Raw genomic sequence first — 18717 nt, 5'->3', positions numbered from 1 at the left:
TGTCTGTGTGTGTGTGTCTGTGTGTGTCTGTGTGAGTCTGTGTGTGTCTGTGTGTGTCTGTGTGTGTCTGTGTGTGTCTGTGTGTGTCTGTGTGTGTAGAGAGAGAATTGGCGTAAATGATAGGTGGGAATAGAGCCCAAAAAGAGAGAAGAACGGTTGGACAGACACAGAAGTGGTTTACGATCTGACCAGGAGGGTGAATAACTGTTAATGGAAACTGTTAGTGGCTAACAATGGGTTGTGTGTAATAGCAGTCCATGTGATAACAAGGGGTTCACGACTAAGACATAAGAGAGTTGTTTCTACCTGCTCCTGCCACGCAGAACTCTTCTACATTGACTTCTTCCTTTCTCCCTCAGCCCAGTGCCTGCCCACTTATATCCACGATTCCTCTGATGTTTTATACCAGATTCTGAATTTCCATCTCTGACTCCCCCCTTCCCTTCCTCAACATCGGTGTCTATTTCTGGGGATAGACTATCCACTATAAACAGTTACCTGGACTATATAGTCTCACAACCTGCTTCCTGAAAGGACTCTATTCCATTCTGTTCCTCCATTTCCATCTCCGTCTCATATGTGCTGATCATACCAACTTAAACAAGGGAGCCTCCAAAATGTCCACTTTCTTCCTCAGTAGAGGATTCCTCAGCACCGTTGTTGACAGGGCCGTCAGCCGGTCCGACCTATCTCCTACACTTCAGCCTTCACCCCCTCTTCTTTCCCACAAAGAAAGCTCTCTTTGATTTGTCCTTCAATGTTAATGTCTTTTTCTCACCCATGATCAAATAAAAACCCGTTTTTGTGTTGAAGCTACCAGAGATCACGTGACCCTCCTCTCCTGGAAGTGGCCGGATGCCCCAAGCAACGAACAGCCAGCTGAGTCTCCTTACCCCCCCCACAGACCCTCTGGGACCCTAGTCCACTTTTCCTTCACTCCCAACACCCACACAACAACTTCTCCTGCAATTGCTTAAGGTATAACAACTGCCCATTTACCTCCTCAGCCCAAACATAACTTCCAGGTCAAGCAACGCTTTCCCTGTACTTCACACAATCTAGCCTAAGTCTACTGCATTCGCTCCTCACAATGTGGTCTCCTTTATATTGGGGGAATGACTGCTTTGCAGAACTCCTACATTCTGCCTGCAAAAATGACCGTGACCTTCCAGTTGTCTGCCACTTCAAGACATCACCCAGTTCCCTGGCTAATATCTCTCTGTCTGCTGCGCTCCAGTGAAGCTCAGTGTGAGCTGAAAGAACAACAGCTAATTTTCTGCTTTGGGACCCTGGAGCCTTCTCAACTCAATATCCAGTTCAATAACTTTGGGGCTTGAACTGTCCTATCCATCCAGACTGTTATCCACTCTTGTGTCTGTCCAACTCTTCTCTGTCTTTGGACTCTATCCCCACCTACTGTTTAGTCCTTACCCTTCCCCCTCCCCTCCCCTCCCCTCCCCCCCCCACTGTGTCTTCTGCATAAAAACTGACATTTTCTTAGCTACCATTAGTACTGAGAAAGGGTTATCGGACCAAAAATGTTAACTCTGATTTCTCTTCACAGATGCTGAGCTTTTCCAGCAATTTCTGTTTTCCTATCTAATTAGTTAAACTCCTTTTGCTAGTTTAAGAAGTTTGAGTTAGGTTTTAGGTTTAAACCCTCGCTTATGCACCAGTCTGACACACCAGAGACATTGATAAGTTACTGCAAGAAGCAACTGAACTCTAATTCACAAAATTCTTTTTTTTTCCTTTCTTTCAGACATGGTTGTCTCTGTCTGTCATGCCTGCCTGGAAAGCATATTGTACAAAGAAAATACTGCATTCGAAATATTGCTCCTGTTGGATAATTGCCCAGGTCATTCAAATAGCCTTGCAGACGTCTCTAAAATTCTGAAAGTGCTTTTCTTGTCAGCCAATACAACTTCATTGGCACTGCACATTGATGAGGGAGAAATAGCAACATTCAAAACTTGTGTTCGCTACATTTTCCTAATTCATCAGTGCACCAGATGACAAGAATGTGCCATTAATCAGAATGTGTTCACATACATGTCTGAACAGCATGTGGCAGAGATTGTAGCCCAAGTGTGATAATAGCCAGAAGAATCAAAGACCCCTCTCTGAGTTTCAGCACAAGACATAGGAGCAGGAATTAAGCCATTCAGCCCATTTAGTCTGCACAGCCATCCAATCTTGGCTGATATGTTTCTCAACCCCATTCTTCCCCTTTTTCCCCATAACCCTTGATCCCCTTGATACTCAAGAAACTATCTATCTATCTCAGTCTTAAATATACTCAAAGACCTGGCCTCCACAGCCTTCAGTGGCAATGAATTCCATAGACTCACCACTCTCTAGCTGAAGAAGTTTCTCCTTATCTCCATTCAAAAAGATCTTTCTTTTACTCGAAGGCTACGCCTTCGTGACCTAGTCTCTTTTACCAATGGAAACATCTTCCCAACATCTACTCTGTCCAGGCCATTCTGTATGTTTCAGTTAGATCCTCCCTTATCCTTCTAACCGCTATCGAGTATAAACACAGAGTCCTCAAACGGTCCTCTCATATCAAATTTTTCATTCCTGGGACCAGTCTCATGAAACTCCTCTGAACACACTCCAAGGCTAGTACATCTTTCCTGAGATAGTGGGCCCATAACTGCACACAATACGCCAAAGATGGTCTGACCAGAGCCTAGTAAAGCCTCAAAAGTACACTCCTTTTATATTCAAATCCTCTCAAAATAAATGCCATCACTGCAGATATGCCTTCCTAACTATTGATTCAAACTTCAAATATACCTTGAGAGAACTCTGGACAAAAAGTCCCAAGTTTCTTTGCACTTCAGAGGTCTGAACTTTCTCCCCATTTCGAAAATAGTCCATTCCTCTTTCCTTCCAACGAAAGTGCATGAACTTCACACTTTGCCACGTTGTATTCCATTTGCCACTTCTTTGCCCAGTCTCCTAACCTGTCCAAATCCTTCTGCAGCCTCCCCATCTCCTCAATGCTACCAGTCCCTTTACCTATCTGCAAACTTAACCAGAATGCCCTCAGTTCCTTCACCTGGATCGTTAATGATTAAAGTGAAAAGTTGTAGTCCCAAAACTGAGCCTTGAGGAATATATTACCGGTTGCCCTCCTGTGAAGGACCCTTTTATCCCTACTCTCTGCTTGCTGCCATACAGCCAAGCTTCTATCCATGCTGGCAACTTGCCTCTAACATCTTACTCAGTAGTCTCCTGTGAGGCACCTTGTCAAAGGCTTTCTTGAAGGCTAGATAGATAACATCCATTGGTTCTCCTTATTTTGCATCAGTGTTTACTGTGGAAAAGGACATAGAAGATGTAGAATGTAGGGAAGTAGATGGTGACATCTTGAAAAATGCCCATATTACAGAGGAGGAAGTGCTGGGTGCCTTGAAACACATGGAAGAGGATAAATCTCCAAGACCCTAGAACTCTGTGGGAAGCTCGGAAAGTGATTGCTGGGCCTCTTGCTGAGATATTTGTATCATCAATAGTCACAGGTGAGGTACTAGAAGACTGAAGGTTGGCTAACATGGTTTAAGAAGGATGGTAAGGCCAAGGGAACTATAGACTGATGAGCCTGACATCAGTGATGGGAAAGTTGGAGGGAATCCTGAGGGACAGGATGCATATGTATTTGGAAAGGCAAGGACTGATTAGGGATAATCAATATGGCTTTATGCATGGAAAATCATGTCTCACAATCTTGAATGAGTTTTTTGAAGTAACAAAGCGGATTGATGATGACAGAGCAGTAGACGTGATCTATATGCACTTCAGTAAGGTGTTCAACAAGGTTAGCAAGGTTAGATCTAATGGAATACAGGGAAAACTACCTATTTGGATACAGAACTGGCTCAAAGGTAGAAGACAGACGGTGGTGGTAGAGGGCCTGAGACTGAAGGCCTGTGACCAGTGGAGCGCCACAAGGATCGGTGCTGGGTCCACTACTTTTCATCATTTATATAAATGATTTGGATGTGAGCAGAAGAGGTATAGTTAGTAAGTTTGCAGATGACAGCAAATTTGGAGGTGTAGTGGACAGCGAAGAAGACTACCGTGGATTACAACGGGATCTTGATCAGATGGGTGAGGAGTGGCAGATGCAGTTTAATTTAGATAATGCGAGGTGCTGCTTTTGGAAAAGCAAATCTTAGGAGGACTTAGACACTTAATGGTAAGATCCTAGGGAGTGTTGCTGAACAAAGAGAACTTGAAGTGAAGATTCATAGCTCCTTGAAAGTAGAAAAGGACATGGAAGGTAGACAGGATAGTGAACAAGTCGTTTGGTATGCTTTCCTTTATTGTCGAGAGTATTGAGTACAGCAATTGGGAGGTCATGTTGCGGCTGTACAGGACATTGGTTAGGCCACTGTTGGAATATTGTGTGCAATTCCGGTCTCCTTCCTATCGGAGAGATGTTGTGAAACCTTAAAGGGTTCAGAAAATATGTACAAGGATGTTCCCAGGGTTGGAGGATTTGAGCTATAGGGTGCGGTTGAATGGGCTAGGGCTGTTTTCCCGAGAGGTTTATAAAATCACGAGGGGCATGGATAGGGTAAATAGACAAGGTCTTATCCCTGGGGTGGGGGAGTCCAGAACTATACAGCATAGGTTTAGGGTGAGAGGGGAAAAATATATAGGAGACCTAACGGACAACTTTTTTACGCAAAGGGTGGTGGGTGTGTGGAATCGTCTGCCAGCGGAAATGGTGGAGGCTAGTAAAATTGCAACGTTTAAAATGCATCTGAATGGGTATATGAATAGGAAGGGTTTGGAGCGATATGGGCTGGGTTCTGGCAGGTGGAACTAGATTGGGTTGGGATATCTGGTCGGCATGGACAAGTTGGACCGAAGGGGTCTGTTTCTGTTCTGTATACCTCTATAGCTCCTTCGTCTAACCTGCTTGTTACCTCCTCAAAGAATTCTAGCAGAGTTGGCAGGCATGACCACCCCTTGGTGAAACCATGCTCATATTGCCCTATTTTACCATACACTTCGAGTATTCCGAAATCTCATCCTTCACTATGGATTCCAGGGTCTTATCCACAACCGACGTTCTGTTAATCGGTCTGTAATCTTCTGACGTTTGCCTTACTCCCTTTTTAAACAGGTATGTTACGTTATCAATTTTCCAGTCCTTTGGGACCCTCCCTGACTCTTCCTATTCCTGAAAGATTATCACTAACACCTCCACTATCTCTTTAGCTATGTCCCTTAGAACCTTGGGGTGTAGTTTATCTGGTCCAAGTTATTTATCCACCTTCAGGCCTTTCTGTTTTTCTCACATATTCTCCTGGTGGTGACCACTGTACTCAGCTCTGCCCCCCGTCTCTCTTGAATTTTTTGAATATTACTCATGTCTTCCACTGTGCAGACTGACGCGAAATAATTATTCAGTTCCTCAGCCATTTCCTTGTTCCCCACCACTGCCTCTCCAGTGTCAATTTCCAGTGATCCAATGTCTACTTTTCCCTCCCTTTTGCCCTTCATATATCTAAAGAAACTCTAACAGTCTTTCTTTATATTACTGGCTGATTTCTTTTTTTTGTTGCTCTTTGTTGGTCTTTGTAAGCTTCCCAATCCTCTGGTTTCCCACTGTCCTTTGCCATATGATATGCTTTCTCCTTTGTTTTTGTGCTATTCCTAACTTCCCTCATCCTCCGTGTACCATGCTTCATTTTCCTCGAGATGAATCTCTGCTGTATCTCCTGAATTATTCCCTGAAACTCCTGCTGCTGCTGTTCCAGTCTTTCCTGCTAGGCTCCTCTTCCAGTCAATTCTACCCAGTTCCTCCCTCATGCCTCTGTAGTTGCCTTCATTCAGTTGTAATATTGTTACTTCATTTCTATCTTCTCTCTCTCACATTGCTTAGTAAATTCAATCATATTATGATCACTGCTTCCTAAGGGTTCCTTCACCTTAAGCTCCCTTATCAAGTCTGCTTCATTGCACAACATAAAATTCAGTATTGTCTAAAATCATCATCTTAATGATACAGGCTGACTTTGAAGCAGATAAAATTGCTTGCATCCCATGAACAGGAATTGTCCAATGAGAGACTAAAGAGACCAAGGGGAGGCAATGGTCCAGTGTTTTATTGCTGGATTGTTTACCTAGATAATGTTATGGGGCACCAGGTTCCAATCCCACCATGGCAGATGGTGGAATGTGAATTTAATGAATATTGACCAAAAATCCATTGTCCTCTGTCTACTGTGGGAAAAATCCATTTCATTCACTCGGTTTTCCTACCTGGTCTGACCTACATGTGAATCAATACTCATAGCAATGTGGTTGACTCTTAACTGCCCTCTGGATAATTAGGGGTAGACAATAAATGCTGCCTGGCCAGCAATGCCCTCATCCCGTGAATGAATAAAGAAGAAAAAAATGCTTACCATTTAAAAAATGAACCCTTTCAAGTTTAACAGCATCCTTCCTATAGCTGGCAGACCAGATTTGAATACAGTATTCTTAAAGTGTGCCAACCAATATCCTGTCTTGCTGCAATATGATATCCCAGTCCCAGACTCAATGCACTGAATAATAAAAGCAAGCATGCCAAATGCCTTCATCACTATCCTGTCTACCTGAGACTCCACTTTCAAGGAACTGTGCACCTGCACCCCTAGGCCTCTTTATTCAGCAATACTCTCTATGGCCCTACTATTAACTGTATAAGTCCTGTCCTGGTTTGCCTTACCAAAATGGAACATCTTACATTTATCTCAGTTTTAAACTCCATCTGCCACTCCTCAGCCCGTTGACCCATCTGATCAAAGTCCCGTTATACTCTGAGATAACCTTCTTCACTGTCCACTATACCACCTATTTTGGCATCATCAGCAAATTTTACTAACCATACCTCATATATTCACATCCAAAACATTTATATAAATGAGTTGCATAAAGTTTTTTGAAGGGATGCTTGCTGCAAAGTCTAGCTGGCCTTCTTGCCCTATCTTTCCAAACTCACCTCATTAATTACCTATCATGTCTGATTTCCACCTCACCTTACCATAAGCTGATATCATAACAATTTGCAAATCAGCATATATCCACCCATGGAGGCCTTCAATTTTTCCTGTTATACTGTTGGAGCACGTATATTCTAATATCATGATGGGTTTCTCTTCTTGTTTGCAACGGTCATGGGCCATTAAGGCTCTGTGCAACACTGGCCCAGAAATCATTTCTACAGGTGAACTGGGATTGTGCATCGGGACCATGTGGCAAACCCAAAATAGCTGATTCAGTGAGAATTCCCCAGAAAATTGAAATTTTTTTGCGATAATTCCTGTATTAAAGTGGATATGATGTCTGACAAGTAATGATCACCTACGTTACATTCAATGAGTAAAATGTTCCTGTTATTATGGACTAAGCTAGACCACTCAAAACATCCTTAAGCAGGCAGCCCAGAGCCTAACTTTGCAATTTGTTTTGGTAAGCGTACAGTGAAAATTACCCGGAGTAAGTTAGCTAGGTTGACTAGCAGGTTTTAAAACAGACAAAAACTTATTCACAAAATTACGAAATGAAACTCAAAGAACAAAATGTAAAATTCCCACAAACCTCAGTCTATCCAAACTAGACTCCATTATGCTGATCTGAAAATACACAACAGTCCCAATAAACAAACCCCTTTAAACACAAAGTACAAGTCGAAGTTAGAAGGGCAGAAGGAGAGAGAGTCCAGCAACCTGTTTCCACACACCTCACTGCTGAACTCCCTAACTAGTTCTGGACTGAACTGCTCAGCTATAGAGCTGGTCAAGCCCACTTGACTTATACAGGTTACTTCTAAAAACATAAAAACTTTGGCCGAGGTATAACAAAAAGGCCTTTCATCTCTGTACCAAACCCAGCCACTTCGGAGCCTGCCCTGAAAAAAAATCAAGGACACAGTATCCTTGAGAAAAGGCACAGCTTTCAGAAAAAAAAACAGCTGTGTGACACTGTACACTCCACTGAATAAAATTTCCTGTAAACTATTTGATGACCCACAGGGGTCGGTGCTGGGACCATTAGTATTTGTTATTTACATAAAAGAAACTGGATGTGAATGTACAAGGCATGATTAGTAAGTTTGCGGATGATAAAAAATTAATAGGTATCACTGATAGCAAGGAAAGTTATCAAAAATTACAGAGGGGTCTTGACCACATGGGGAAGTGGGCTGAGGATTGGCAAATGCAATTCAAAGGAGAGGTTGGCCAGGATAGAATTTTATTCCTTGGAATGGAGGAGAATGAGGGGTGACCTTATTGAGGTGTATAAAATCATGAGGTGTATAGGTAAGATGAATTCAAATTGTTTTTCCCACAGATGGGGAACTGAAAACTAGAGGGCATAGGTTTAAGGTGAGAGGGGCAAGGTTTAAGGAGGACCTGATGGGCAACTTATTCATGCCGAGAGTGGTGCGTATATAGAATGGGCTGCCAGAGAAAGTGGTTGAGGCAGGTATAATGGCCACATTTAAAAAGACATTTGGATAGTACAAGGACGGGAAGGGCTTAGAAGGATATGGACCGAATGTGGGTAATTCGAACTAGCTGAGTGGGTACCATAGTCATCATGGACCAGTTCAGGTCAAGGGGCCTGTTTCCATGCTGTATTACTCTATGCTTAATATCACACATCCACTGTTTTCAGAGGAACCTCTGTTTCTGCAGCTCAAGCGAACTTAACAAGTGTTTTCATTTTCTGAGATTCCCAGGCTAAAAGACAATGATTTCTAACTCATCCACAAGAAATATTATGAAACCAATTGCATTTGAATACTCATCAAGAAGACAGGCATGAGAGTATAACTAAAAATAACTGATTTAATTTTCTTTGGTTCATTCAAACATGAAACTGTAAAAATGTCTTTAAGGTGTTTAATCATAATACTTAGTTATAATACATTATAAAATCAGCATCTGATTTTGTCGAAGCGTGTAATTAATTCAACTGACAACTCAAGCTTTACAACTGCTTTGCTTTTATAACATGTTATTTTTCTTGAATGGTCCAGTATGATAAACAGGGACAATCTGCTCCAATTATCAAATGTTTAAGCTTACAACGTAGCAACAAGAACCATAAATGCACAGATGCATTCTTTTATTTATAAATTACAGGAAAATGTAATTGAATATGCATCCTTTTATCAGTTATCTGTCCATCTAAACCTTGTCATTCAAGAGTGGAAACTGCTTACCTCCAAGTGTCATTCCAGCAGCAAAACACTTTCTCAAACGACATGACGGACAGTTTTTTCTCCGTACTTTATCAATAGTGCAATCATTTCTGCTAGCACACAGAAACTTGTGTTTTCCTAGAAAAAATAAATTAATGAAGAGTTATATAATATAAAATTATGGGATCTGTTGATTAACATAACACCAGTAAACGCAGCAGAAAAACTTGAAGGAAGTGCTGAGCAAGACTATTAGGAACTGTATTCTATTGTTGCCATCAAAATAGAGCTTAATTTGAGAGCCTAGAGACTTCGATATGGATTATAAGGAGGAGATGCCAGACAGCACACAAACTTTGTGCTGCCTATTACTTGAACTGATTTCAACTGACAGCAAGGGCAACCATATTGCTCATCAGCATAAACAAGGGGGTTAATAGGAGTTGAGAGTGTGGTGCTGGAAAAGCACAGCAGGGTCAAGCAGCATCCAAGGAGCAGGAGAATTGACAGTTTGGACATAAGCCCTTCATCAGGAATCTTATGCCCGAAACGTCGATTCTCCTGTTCCTTGAATGCTGCCTGATCTGCTGTGCTTTTCCAGCACCATATTCTCAAATCTCTTCTCCAGCATTTGCAGCCCTCACTTTCTCTGGGTCAACAGGAGTGACTAATGAAAATCAAAGCTAGCCCATGCCTCCGAAAAGGAACATGCACTTGTCAGTGCTGACACTCCTGTGGGAGATTATTTGTCCTGAGGAAGAATATCACAATATAAATGAGTATGGACTTCAAGATTTTGAGATGCTGCATTGGAAGCCACCATGGAGATGTGTAAAGGAGCACCCGAGCGGGGCAAGGGGATAGTATGAACAGCTAGCCATAGAGTCATTCAACATAGAAACAGGCCTGTCGGCCTACCATGTCTATGCCAAGCAACAAACACCAAACTACATGAATCCCATTTACCTGCTCTTGGCCTTAGCCAACTATGACCTGGTATTTTAAGTACTCACCCAGATGCTTTTTAAACAGAGTCATAGAGATGTACAGCATGGACACAGACCCTTCGATCCAACCCATCCATGCTGATCAGATATCCCAACCCAATTTAGTCCCATAAGAGCACCCCTCAACCTCCGACGTTCCAAGGAAAACAGCCCCAGCCTGTTCAGCCTCTCCCTATAGCTCAAATCCTCCAACCCTGGCAACATCCTTGTAAATCTCTTCTGAACCCTTTCACGTTTCACAACATCTTTCCGATGGAAAGGAGACCAGAATTGCACCCAACATTCCAACAGTGGCCTAACCAATGTCCTGTACAGCCCCAACATGGCCTCCCAACTCCTGTACTCAATAAAAGAAAGCATACCAAACGCCTTCTTCACTATCCTATCTACCTGCGACTCCACTTTCAAAGAGCTATGAAACTGCATTCCAAGGTCTCTTTGTTCAGCAACACTCCTTAGGACCTTACCATTAAGTGTATAAGTCCTGCTAAGATTTGCTTTCCCAAAATACAGCACCCCACATTTATCTGAATTAAACTCCATCTGCCACTTCTCAGCCCATTGGCCCATATGGTCAAGATTCTGTTGCAATCTGAGGTAATGTTCTTCGCTGTCCACTACACCTCCAATTTTGGTGTAATCTGCAAACTTACTAACTGCACCTCTTATGCTCGCATCCAAATCATTTATGTAAATGACAAACCACCGTCCTCTGTCTTCTACCTTTGAGCCAGTTCTGTATCCAAATGGCTAGTTCTCCCTGTATTCCATGAGATCTAACCTTGCTAATCCGTCTCCCATGGCGAACCTTGTTGAATGCCTTACTGAAACCCATGTAGATCACATCTACCGCTTTGCCCTCATCAATCTTGTTACTTCTTCAAAAAACTAAATCAAACTTGTGAGACATGATTTCCCATGCACAAAGCCATGTTGACTATGCCTAATCAGTCCTTGCCTTTCCAAATACATTTACGTCCTGTTCCTCAGGATTCCCTCCAACAACTTGCCCACCACCAACGTCAGGTTCACTGGTTCATAGTTCGCTGCCTTGTCCTTACCGCCCTTCGTAAACAGTGGCACCACGTTCACCAACCTCCAATCTTCCGGCACCTCACCTGTGACTATCGATGATACAAATATCTCAGCAAGAGGCCCAGCAATCACTTCTCTAGCTTCCCACAGAGCTGTTGCGAGACATTTGCCACTACCAAACTTTTGGGCAGAATATTTCGTATGTCTAATACCCTCTGGATAAAAACATTCTTATATCTTCTGCAAATCACTTGCTCCTCACCTTAAACTTATGCTCTTAGGTCGCAGACACATCTGCCATGGGTGAGAGATTCTCAAAATCTATTCTATGTATACCTGTCATAAATATGTATACCCAAATCAGATTCCCCCTCAGTCTCCTCAGCACCAAGGAAAACAAAATGATGATTTGAGTCTTTCCTGATAACTGAAACCTTTCCTCCCAGACAACATCCTGGTGAATCTCTTCTGCACTCTCTCCAGTGCAATCAGATGTTTTTGACAGTGTGGCGACAAAACTGCACACAGTATTCACTTGTTGCCAAACTAATGTTTTACACATTTGTAATAAGACTTCCTTAGCCCTATATTTCATTTCAAAGCTAATGATGGCAAGCTTTCTTCACCTGTCTGTGTTGTAACCTTAAGGGATCTATGGACATGCACATCAGGGTCCTTTTGTTCTTCAGTTCTCCCTATAAGGACATACCACTCACTCTTTATACCCTTCCCTTATTACAGCTCCTAAAAAGCATGACCTCATGCTTTTATTAGGATTAAACTCCCTCTGTATAGAATCATTGAACCCCTACAGTGCAGACACAGGCCATTAGGCCCAACAAGTCCATACTGACCTTCTGAACAGCATCCCAACCAGACCCATCCCCATTCCCTATCCCTGTAACCCTGCATTTCCCCTGGCTAATGCAGCTAACCTAAACATCCCTGAGCACTATGGCAATTTAGCATGGCCAATCAACCTCACTTGCACATCTTTGGACTGAGGAAGAAACAGAGCACCTAGTGGAAACCCACGCAGGCACGGGCAGAATTTGCAAAATCCACAGTCACTGGACTGAGGCAGTAATGCCGCCCTCTGCTAATGCCCTGCTCAATATACTAGTTGATCAATATCAAACTGCAGCATAAGACCATCCTCCTCAATAGCGACAACGCCACCAACCTTTGTGTCATCTGAAAACTTGCTAATAATACCTTACCTTAGACATTCACATTCAAGTCATTAATATAATTACAAACAGCAAGGATCCCAGCATCAATCAATGTGCTACCCTGCTGGTCACAGGCCTCCAACTCTTTGCCTCCTATTTGTAAGCCAGGTTTTGATCCAGTTTTCCATTTTGCCTTGATCCCACGTGCTCTCTCTTTCTGAACCATGTGGAACTTTGTTAAAAACCTTCCTGAAGTCCACGTAAACAACGTCAACTCTACTATCCATATCAAAATATGTGGTTACCTTTTCAAAAACACTCAATCAGACAGGATCTCCCTCTGCCAAATCCAAGCGGACTATCCCTGATCAATTCCTGCCTTTCCAATCAATCCTGTCCTACAGAATATTTCCAATAATTTCCCTACCACTGACATCAAACTATCTGATCTGTAGTTACCCAGTCTATCCCTGTTGCCTTCTTGAACAAAGGAACAACTTCAGCTATTCTCCGGTTAGCTAGCACTTCACCTGTGTCCAGCAAAGTACAAACAGCAGGGCCCTAGCAATCTTCTCTCTTGCCTCTAATAGGAGGCTGGGATATATTTCATTAGGGCCTGGGGATTTATGCCCATTAAGATGTCTACTATCTCCTCCTTATTAATCTTAACATGTTCTAGAACCTCACCACCCCAATGAAATTCCTGGCTACAATGTCTTTTTCCCCTGTGAATACATGTGACAAGTATTCATTTAAGACCTCACCCATGTTCACTGACTCCACACCCAGGTTGTCCCTTTAGTCTCTAACAGGTCCTGTCTCTTCTCTGATACGTTTCTTACTCTTAATATACCTATAAAAAGGTTTGAGGTTTTTCTTGATCCTATCTGCCAAAGATATCTCATTGCCCCTCTCTGCCCTCCTAATTTCCTTTATAAGCAACCTCTTATACTTTCTATACTTTTGAAGGGCCTTCCCCAGTGCAAAGTGCACTATACCTGACATTTATTCCCTTCTTTTATTTTACACAACTCTCAATATCCCTTGATATTCAGGGTTCTTTGGACTTGTTGCCTTTGTCCTTCATTTTTAGAGGAACATTCTTGCCCTGAATTCTCACTGTACTACTTTTAAAAGATTTCCACTTTCCAAGTGTAGACTTAGCTGCAAGTAAGCTTGGTGGCACAGCAGCTTAGTGGTTAGCACTGCTTCCTCAGAGCGTCAGGGACCAGGATTCGATTCCAGCCTTGAGCGACTGCCTGTGTTGAGTTTGCATATTCTCCCTGTCTCTGCATGGATCTCCTCTGGATGCTCTGATTTCCTTCCACTATCCAAAGATGTGCAGGTTAAGTAAATTGCCCATGGTGTTCAGGGATGTATGGGTTAGGTGCGTTAGTCAGGGGCAAATGTAGGGGAATGGGTCTGGGTGGGTTACTCTTCAGAGGGTCAGTGGACTTGTAGGACCAAATGGCCTGTTTCCACACTATAGGGGTTCTATGTTTAAACAAAGTAGCTGCAGCTAATACTACTGTCACATCTGTGTAATGATATTGAAATCAGTAATGCCCCAATTCAGACACATATTTTCTGCAATACCCTTGTCCATTTCCGGAATGACTTTGAAAGTTATAGAGTTATGGTCATTATCCCCAAAATTCTTGCCTGCTCAAACTTCGACCACTTGACTGGCTTAGGCATAGCACTACCTCATCGCTAGTATGACTGTCTATGTAATGGCATAAAAAAGCTTTTCTCGGTGAACTCTCCCGGTGGTCACCTAATACTTTTCTGCCTGTGCAGCCCTTATTTGTGGTGTGATCAGCTTGTCAAGTGTGCTACTGATGACGTCCTCAGCCCTGGAGGACAATGCCAGGAATCAAGCCTTGAGCACTTGGATTTGAGATGCAAGAAATTCAATGCCCTTTACAAATGGTCAAGGTCAGTGAATATGCCATATCCTAACAAATACAGCATTCATCTCAGACAATGGACTGAATCTTACATATTTCTGACTAAGTTCCAGTTGTGTTGAATCTTTTGGAGGGTAGTGGTCTGATGGATCCAGAGGCGTGATGGGCCTGCCATCAATCCCCATAGTAAAATGTGGCATCAGCCTATTCCAACACCAGTTTGTTCGTGCTGTTGGCATTAATTACCCACTTTGGCTCATCAGTAGGCAGACCTCTTGACTCCACCATTGATAAAATTGTGTTGCGACAGGACAGGTGAATAGGCCATTCACTGGGTCTTAAATGCCTCTCACCTTCCAACTTTCTGGTGGAAGAATGTATATTCAAGACCAGTATTTTTTAAATTAAAGATTATTGTGTTATCTTTCTCATTGAGGATTTGCACAGAGTCAAAATTCACTCACAAGAAAGGTACATTAAATAGTCCATTTGTAAAAACAACCTTAAGAATGTAAATAAAATTCTGCCAGTGTCTGTCCTTGTGATGTGTTTATAGTCGTAATATGAAAATCTAATTGGAAACTTGGATTTGCTGAGCTGAAAATAGAAATAGATCTGATGAACCCAATTCTGTTCGAGGAATAATATGGGCCTAAATAATTTTCCCAACTCTGAAGACTCCCATCTTGATTTAAAGGGTGTCTATACCCAAAGTTTGCTTTTCTGGAGGGCAGGTGGGATAGAGAGTCGGGTCCTCTAACCCCAGAAGCAGATCCTCAGCAACCGGGTAATGTTGTGGGCTGGTAAGTAGGGCTGCCACAGTTACATAGAACATAGAAGAATACAGCACAGTACAGGCCCTTCGGCCCTCGATGTTGCGCCGATCCAAGCCCACCTAACCTACACTAGTCCACTATCCTCCATATGCCTATCCAATGCCCGCTTAAATGCCCATAATGAGGGAGAGTCCACCACTGCTACTGGCAGGGCATTCCACGAACTCACGACTCGCTGAGTAAAGAACCTACCCCTAACATCTGTCCTATACCTACCCCCCCTTAATTTAAAGCTATGCCCCCTTGTAATAGCTGAAAAGTTCTCCACGTTTAGGCCCTTCAGCTTCAACCATCACACTTCCACTCAGTCTTAATGGAACCTCAGGTGTCTCCACACCACCTCACTGCCAAGTCATGGTCCCCACCATGGCCCCTCTTAATCTCCATGTCAACTCAATGTTCAATCACCCAGTATCTATCAAGGGCAGACTGCAGGAGCTAGGTGGAAAAGATGTTAAATAAACTTCTAACAATCAGAGATAGTTCTAATTCTGCACATGAAAATGAGAAAAACACATGAAATTCATTGAAATTTATTACACCTAATACTTAACTTCTTATAAAACCAGACATAAATTTATTCCTCAAATCAATCTCAGCTAAATTGTCAATAAACTCTTTAAGATATCAACCAAACTGTGAACTCAGTGATAGAAACAAAAATTGTGAGCAAACTCTGCGGGTCTGGGAGCATCTGTGGGAAGAAAACAAAGAGTCCAGTGAGCCTTCATCAGGAGAACTCAGTGAACTGTCAACAAAACAGTGACTGTTAATAATTATTTCTGAAACTCAGCTCTGTGGGAAGCTAGAGAAGTGATTGCTGGGCCTCTTGCTGAGATATTTGTATCATCGATAGTTAAAGGTGAGGTGGCGGAAGACTGGAGGTTGGCAAAATGGTGCCACTGGTTAAGGGTGGTAAAAACAAACCAGGGAACTATAGACCAGTGAGCCTGACCTCGGTGGTGGGCAAGTTGTTGGCGGGAATACTGAGGGACAGGATGTACATGTATTTGGAAAGGCAAGGACTATTTCGGGATAGTCAACATGGCTTTGCGTGTGGGAAATCATGTCTCACAGACTTGATTGAGTTTTTTGAAGAAGTAACAAAGAAGATTGATGAGGGCAGAGCAGTACGTGTGATCTATATGGATTTCAGTAAGGCGTTCGACAAGGTTCCCCATGGGAGACTGATTAGCAAGGTTAGATGTCATGGAATACAGGGAGAACTAGCCATTTGGATACAGAACTGGCTCAAAGGTAGAAGACAGAGGGTGGTTGTGGAGGGCTGTTTTTCAGACTGGAGGCCTATGAGCAGTGGAGGTGCTAGGCCCTCTACTTTTTGTCATTTACATAAATGATCTGGATTCAAGCATAAGAGATACAGTAGGTACGTTTGCTGATGACACCAAAATTGGGGTTGTAGTGGACAGCGAAGAGAGTTACCTCAGATTACAACAGGATCTGGACCAGATGGGCCAATGGGTTTCCTTTATTGGTCAGAGTATTGAGTACAGGAGTTGGGAGGCATGTTGCGGCTGTACAGGACATTGGTTAGGCCACTGTTGGAATATTGCGTGCAATTCTGGTCTCTTTCCTATCGGAAAGATGTTGTGAAACTTGAAAGGGTTGAGAAAAGATTTACAAGGATGTTGCCAGGATTGGAGGATCTGAGCTACAGGGAGAGGCTGAACAGGCTGGGGCTGTTTTCCCTGGAGCATTGGAGGCTGAGGGGTGACCTTATAGAGGTTTACATGGATAGGATAGATAGACGAAGTCTTTTCCCTGGGGTCGGAGAGTCCAGAACTAGACGGCATAGGTCGAGGGTGAGAGGGGAAAGATATAAAAGAGACCTAAGGGGCAACTTTTTCACACAGAGGGTGGTACGTGCATGGAATTAGCTGCCAGAGGATGTGGAGGAGGCTGGTACAATTGCAACATTTAAGAGACATTTGGATGATTATATGAATAGGAAGGGTTTGGGCTGGGTGCTGGCAGATAGGACTAGATTGGGTTGGGATATCTGGTCGGCATGGACGGGTTGGACAGAAGGGTCTGTTTCCATGCTGTACACCTCTATGACTCTAAGGTTGCATGTGACATAATAATATCTCTTCGGGAAATAAGACTGACTGACCATATTCTGATGCAAAAGTCCTCCTGGTGAGGAATGTAAGTTGACTCTCCAATCAAATTATGTTTCTTAGAAGATTAAATGGTTGTGGGACTGCTGTGATCGGTCTGGGTGCATTCCCTAACAACTTTCTGACTGGTGGCAAATGAAACTGCACTGTGCAGGAAGTCCTGCCCAAGGTGTTGAAAATTGCCACCCAGGAAAACATTTCCCCCTCAATACATCCTTTTATTCATTACATATTTACATAAATACGGAGCAGTATGTTGACAGTGATATGGTGTAATCATTTTCCTTTGACAGTTGGTGTGCACAAATAAAATAATGTCAAATTTGAAAACAAAATTCATTGCTTAGTAGTTAGGATGGATTATCCCACCAGGATTTGGTTGATACTCCTTCCTGGCTGATTATTACCAGATATAATTTCTTACATTCAATTTTCTACAATTTCATCAATTATACTTCAATACCTCTTACCTCTGAATCACAAGGTTCTGGGTTCAATTCCAGTGCCTGAGGGCTCTTGTGACATATCCCATTATGCTGTTAGTGTTCTTGAGGCAGGAAACCCAGGTTCAAGACATAAAAAAACCCAGAAATTGCTGGAAAAGTTCAGGAGGTCTGGTGGCATTTGTGGAAAGAAATCAGAATTAAACATTCAGGTCCAGTGACCCTTCCTCAGAGTTTTGAGGAAGGGTCATTGGACCCGAAACATTAACTCCTATTTCTCTCCATAGATGCTACAGAACCTGCTGAGCTTGTCCAGAAATTTCTGTCTTTATATCTGATTTCCCACATCCACAGTTCTTTTGGTTTTCATTTGGCCCAGATTCAAGTCCCACCTGCTCCAGAGGTGTGTAACACCATCTCTGAGGCTGCTGTATTGTCAGAGGTGACTACTTTTGGTCAGATTTTGCACCAAACGTGCATCCAGCTGAAAATAAAATATTTCATGGTTTTGTACTAAAACAGGGTAAAAGAGCTATCCCCAGTGTTCTGGTCAATATTTGTTCCTAAAGCAACATTAAAAAAACAGATAATCTCTTATTTATTGCATTGGTTATGTGGGAGTTTGCTGTGTGTTAATTGGCTGTCATGTTTCTTACATTATGACAGCAATTACATTTTAACTTTCTTGTTAGTACAGGAGTTGGGAGGTCATGTTGCGGCTGTACAGGACATTGGTCAGGCCACTGTTGGAATATTGTGTGCAATTCTGATCTCCTTCCTATCAGAAAATATTGTGAAACTTGAAAGGGTTCAGAAAAGATTTACAAGGATGTTGCTGGGGTTGGAGGATTTGAGCTTTAGGGAGAGGCTGAACAATTTGTGGGCGGCACGGTGGCACAGTGGTTAGCACTGCTGCCTCACAGCGCCAGAGACCCGGGTTCAATTCCCGCCTCAGG

The 18717-nt window shown here is 42.8% G+C and overlaps 1 protein-coding gene across 1 annotated transcript in view; it reads right to left on the bottom strand.

Moving 5' to 3' along the window:
• The window catches only part of ar (androgen receptor), a 232944-nt gene that overhangs the window by 97105 nt on the left and 117122 nt on the right, over positions 1-18717 (bottom strand). The window contains exon 3 of the mRNA XM_043705049.1: positions 9239-9355. Within this exon, the coding sequence (XP_043560984.1) occupies positions 9239-9355 (117 nt within the window). The remainder of the gene's footprint in view (positions 1-9238; positions 9356-18717) is intronic.

Source organism: Chiloscyllium plagiosum, chromosome 15 (genome assembly GCF_004010195.1).
Source record: "Chiloscyllium plagiosum isolate BGI_BamShark_2017 chromosome 15, ASM401019v2, whole genome shotgun sequence".
In the NCBI taxonomy this organism is placed as follows: Eukaryota; Metazoa; Chordata; class Chondrichthyes; order Orectolobiformes; family Hemiscylliidae; genus Chiloscyllium; species Chiloscyllium plagiosum.
This window is presented reverse-complemented; position numbering and strand designations above follow the sequence as displayed.